Source organism: Benincasa hispida, chromosome 8 (genome assembly GCF_027475165.1).
Source record: "Benincasa hispida cultivar pf3 chromosome 8, pf3_genome.v1.1, whole genome shotgun sequence".
Taxonomy (NCBI): Eukaryota; Viridiplantae; Streptophyta; class Magnoliopsida; order Cucurbitales; family Cucurbitaceae; genus Benincasa; species Benincasa hispida.
The window spans coordinates 51349047-51353799 of NC_143485.1; the positions used below are offsets into that span (position 1 = coordinate 51349047).

Here is a 4753-nt window from a genome sequence, read left to right on the forward strand (position 1 = left end):
TCTACAATTATTTTATATGCAAATATTTCATGTTATTTAATTTTGTAACTATTTTTTCATTTCTTTTTAAAAATTTTGTTATTGCATCAACATTTTACGTAAATATTTTACAATATATATTTAAATGTTGTTTATAGAAATGATGATTAAAAATGGCAAAAATTATAGTCTAGTTGAGTCACAATCAAAGTTCCATTAACCAATTATAACAATTTCTATCATTTTTCATCATTTTTCATAAAGTTTTTCAAAATTTATATCGATATTGATATTTCCATCAATATTTCCATAAAATTAAGACCTCGATATTTAATCGATATCTATATTTTGAACCTTATTGATACCAATTGATGTAGGGGGTTGAGGAAATTATGCCAAATCCATGGCAAAGTAAGAGAATTCATTCCTAATTGAGAGAACACTCCCATAAGAACCAAAGTTCTATATTGAAATGATGATAAAAAACTTCATATTACAAATCCTAAATTGTCTATTTATAGCCTACAGAAAAATAACACAATTAAATAATTAAATACTAATTAGTCAAAATTAACAACTAATCTCAATATTAATTAAAACCTACTAATTATCTTATAATTCTCCTCATCACTTACCTATAACTCAAGTGACATACTATTTTTTAGTAAGAAACACGAAGTCAGAGTTCACATATTGGCAAAGAAAAATAAAAAAACAAACCCAACAACGTCACAGTTACTCTTCCAACTACCCATTTCAACATTTAATGCAAAAGACTTTCAGCTGGCTCTCAATCTCATCCATCCCCACTGCTAATAAATAATTTTAGCCCTTAATTGTTTCGATCTCCAGTGAATGATCCATGAAGCCTCTTCTTCCTGAACGGGCCGTCTTCCTCATTTCCTTGTTTTTGGTAATTTCTGTTGGCAGCCAGTTTAGCCTTGGCCTTGAGAATTCGAATTCTACTTTTCAAATCATCAAAGATGGGGATCGCTTGGTATCCAGCAATAAGAATTTCGCTCTTGGATTCTTCAGTTTCAACAATTCCACCACTCGCCGATATGTCGGAATTTGGTACAATCAAATCCCTCAACTAACCCTCGTTTGGGTTGCCAACAGAAACCAACCCCTTAACGACACCAGAGGAACCTTAGCCCTCGACCGCCATGGAAACGTCGTCGTTTTCACCCCCACTCAAACCATATCTCTTTGGTCTACAAACGCTACCATCCAATCAAACGACGACGTGTCGGTTGAGCTTCGGAATACAGGAAATCTCGCCCTGATTAAACGCGAAAGCCAAAAGGTTATTTGGCAAAGCTTTGATTATCCATCTCATGTCCTTCTTCCCTACATGAAATTAGGGGTGAACCGGCGGACCGGGTTCAGCTGGTTCCTAACTTCATGGAAGGCGCATGACGATCCGGGAACCGGGAACTTCAGTTGCCGAATTGACCCGACTGGGTATCCACAACTGGTTTTGTACGACGGAAATGTTCCGTGGTGGCGGGGAGGATCGTGGACGGGGAGAAGATGGACCGGAGTACCTGAAATGACAAGGTCATTTATAATTAACACGTCATATATTGACAATAGTGAAGAGGTTTCCATAACAAACAGTGTAACAGTGGACACGGTTTTAATGCGAATGACTCTAGATGAATCCGGTTTGGTGCATCGGTCCACATGGAACGGACAAGAGCAAAAGTGGAACGAATTTTGGTCCGCTCCAATCGAATGGTGTGACAGCTACAACCGGTGCGGTCCGAACAGTAACTGCGACCCATACAATGTGGAGCAGTTCCAATGCAAGTGCCTACCCGGGTTCGAACCACGATCGAACCAGAATTGGTTCTTGAGAGATCCGTCGGGTGGGTGCATCAGGAAGAGGCCGAATGCGACGTGTCAAAGTGGAGAGGGTTTTGTGAAGGTGTCACGTGTGAAGGTGCCGGATACGTCGATGGCACGTGTGGATAAGAGTATGAGTTTAGAAGCGTGCGAACAAGCCTGTCTAAATGATTGTAATTGTACGGCTTACACAAGTGTAAATGAGACAGTGGGAACCGGTTGTTTGATGTGGTATGGAGATTTGGTTGACACGCGTACTTATGCCAACGTGGGTCAAGATCTTTACGTAAGAGTTGATGCTATTGAATTAGGTGAGCCTTTAAATTCTAGAAAGAAATTTCGGTACAGCCGGGCTATACCTATTCTGTTCAGCCACCCAATGAAAAATTATTATCTTGCAGTTTTATTTTATTTTTAAATATTCATTATTTATTTGTTATTATTATTATTTTTGTGTGATAGAGAAGAGAAAACACATAGATCAGGTGGAATTAAATTATTGCTCTTAAATCTTCCTATCCATTTTTTTTTTCATAAATTTTTCCTGACTAAATTTTAAAAATTTCAATTATCTTTATCTTTCTTTTTTCCTGCTTTTTTATTTAGCTCAATATGTACAAAATTCAAACCGTCATCCAACAAAGAAGGTGATAGCAATTGTTATTGTGTCTTTTGTTGCATTGGTGCTACTCGTGATCTCGTTGATTTATTTATGGGAAACAGCTAGAAAAAGTAAGTAATCTTTTTTTCCAAACTTTGTTTGTTCTCTCGTGATTTATTAGCTTGTGTTGCTAAAGCATAATTTTTTTATTAATGACACAGGAAGGGAGAGATTATCGAACTTATCTCTTAACTTTGGGGAATCTCTAAATTCAAAGGAATTTGATGAAAGTAGAACAAGTTCAGATTTGCCTATATTTGACTTGTTGACCATAGCAAAGGCAACCGACAATTTTTCATTTACTAACAAGCTTGGAGAAGGTGGCTTTGGCGCAGTTTATAAGGTAAAATATCTCAACTTATTAATTAAATTTGAATATTTTGATCCATATTTAATTTATACACTTGACTGTTGTTGGGTGGGTTTAAATAAATTTAGACACATTATTAATTATTAATTATTTCAGGGAAAACTTACAAATGGAGAGGAAATTGCAGTTAAAAGGTTGGCTAAGAATTCAGGGCAAGGAGTTGGAGAGTTCAAGAATGAAGTTACTTTAATTGCAAAGCTTCAACATAGAAACCTCGTCAGAATTTTAGGCTACTGCGTTAAGAATGAAGAGAAAATGCTTGTGTATGAATACTTGCCAAACAAAAGCTTGGATTCTTTCATCTTTGGTAACTTTTCTTCATTTTGTTTAATTAAATAGAACAACTTTCTTATTTTTTTTTTTTCCTACCTTATGTTGTTCATTAATTTGATTATGCAAGACAAAACTGTCCAAGTTGATTATTTTACTTTTGTTCTAGATGAGAGCAAGAGGGCTTTGCTCAATTGGCAAAAACGTTTTGAAATTATATGTGGCATCGCAAGAGGACTCTTATATCTTCATCAAGATTCTAGATTGAAAATCATTCATAGAGATTTGAAGGCGAGCAATATACTATTGGATGCTGATTTGATCCCCAAAATTGCAGATTTTGGCATGGCAAGAATATTTGGTCAGGATCAAATTCAAGCAAATACAAATCGCATTGTGGGAACGTAGTAAGTACTCTACCTTCTAGGTGTATGATTACATTGTTATATCAATATGTTAATTAGTATTAGAAAAGATATTGTGATCAATCTATTATTCGTTGTTAAAAATTATTAAATTAATTTTTCTTTCAACAGCGGTTATATGTCTCCAGAATATGCAATGGAAGGCTTATTTTCAGTGAAATCGGATGTATACAGCTTTGGAATTTTGGTACTAGAGATGATTACGGGCAAAAAGAACAACTATGATTCCTCCCACTTAAACTTGGTTGGACATGTAAGCAATTAATGGTTTCAAATTAATTTTTCTTTTATTGATTAAATTCATAACAAGAGAATGATGGTATATTTATTTTACAACTTTAGGTTTGGGAGCTCTGGAAATTAGAGACTGCGACGGAATTAGTAGACTCAAGTTTGGAAGAATCAAGTTGTGGACATGAAATCATGAGATGCCTACAAATTGGGTTATTATGTGTTCAAGAGGATGCTACAGATCGTCCGACCATGTCGACTGTTATCTTTATGTTAAGGAATGAAGTGGCTCTTCCTTCTCCAAAGAAACCTGCTTTTATTTTAAAGAGAAAATACAACAGTGGAGATCCATCCACCAGTACTGAAGGAGCCAACTCTGTAAATGATCTAACAATTTCTATAATCAATGCACGTTAATCAATAAATTAATAGAATTTTATATATGTCAAATTGATGGGCACCCATACATAAGGGGTACACATACATATGTGTCCATGGAAAGTTCAAACACATCTATTCCAAAATCAGTCTTACTTAGGCCTCATTTAGTAATCGATTCGTTTTTTGTTTTTGAAAATTAAGTCTATTTCTTCTCTATTTCGTAGAATGATTTCTTAGTATAATAGTTGAATTCTTAACCAAATTCTAAAAACTAAAAATTATTGGTAAAAAATAGTTAATAGAAGAATAAATTTGAGGCAGGAAAGTAGTGTTTATAGACTTAATTTTTAAAAATAAAAAAAGAAACCAAACAGTTGTCAAAGGAAGCCTTAGAGATTATTAATTTTTAGTTTCATGTCACACATTTTCTCATTAAAAAAAAAGTTTCTCTCTCTTGTCGCTCGTTTTCTTGTATGGCAAAAAAATAAATAAATAAATAATGTACCTACCTATTTACTGTATAGTTGAAAAATTTTCTACTTTTTGTTGGGTGAATTTTTTTTTTTTTTTCAAAAATAAGAGGGAACC

General features: G+C 34.4%; 1 protein-coding gene across 4 annotated transcripts; it reads left to right on the forward strand.

The window, feature by feature from the left end:
* The first annotated feature begins 409 nt into the window (after positions 1–409).
* Positions 410–4234, forward strand: LOC120083620 (S-locus lectin protein kinase family protein). 4 transcript variants are annotated; one of them, XM_039039451.2, is made up of 7 exons: positions 410–2138; positions 2434–2559; positions 2650–2831; positions 2955–3165; positions 3298–3535; positions 3665–3806; positions 3896–4234. In XM_039039451.2, the coding sequence occupies exons 1-7, from the start codon at positions 842–844 to the stop codon at positions 4199–4201; spliced, it is 2502 nt and encodes an 833-aa protein (XP_038895379.1). In that variant the 5' UTR covers positions 410–841; the 3' UTR covers positions 4202–4234. The 4 variants fall into 4 exon arrangements, with proteins under 4 accessions (XP_038895379.1, XP_038895382.1, XP_038895381.1 ...); XM_039039454.2 differs by having other exon boundaries at positions 3466–3535; XM_039039453.2 differs by lacking the exon at positions 2434–2559.
* Positions 4235–4753: the final 519 nt, after the last annotated feature.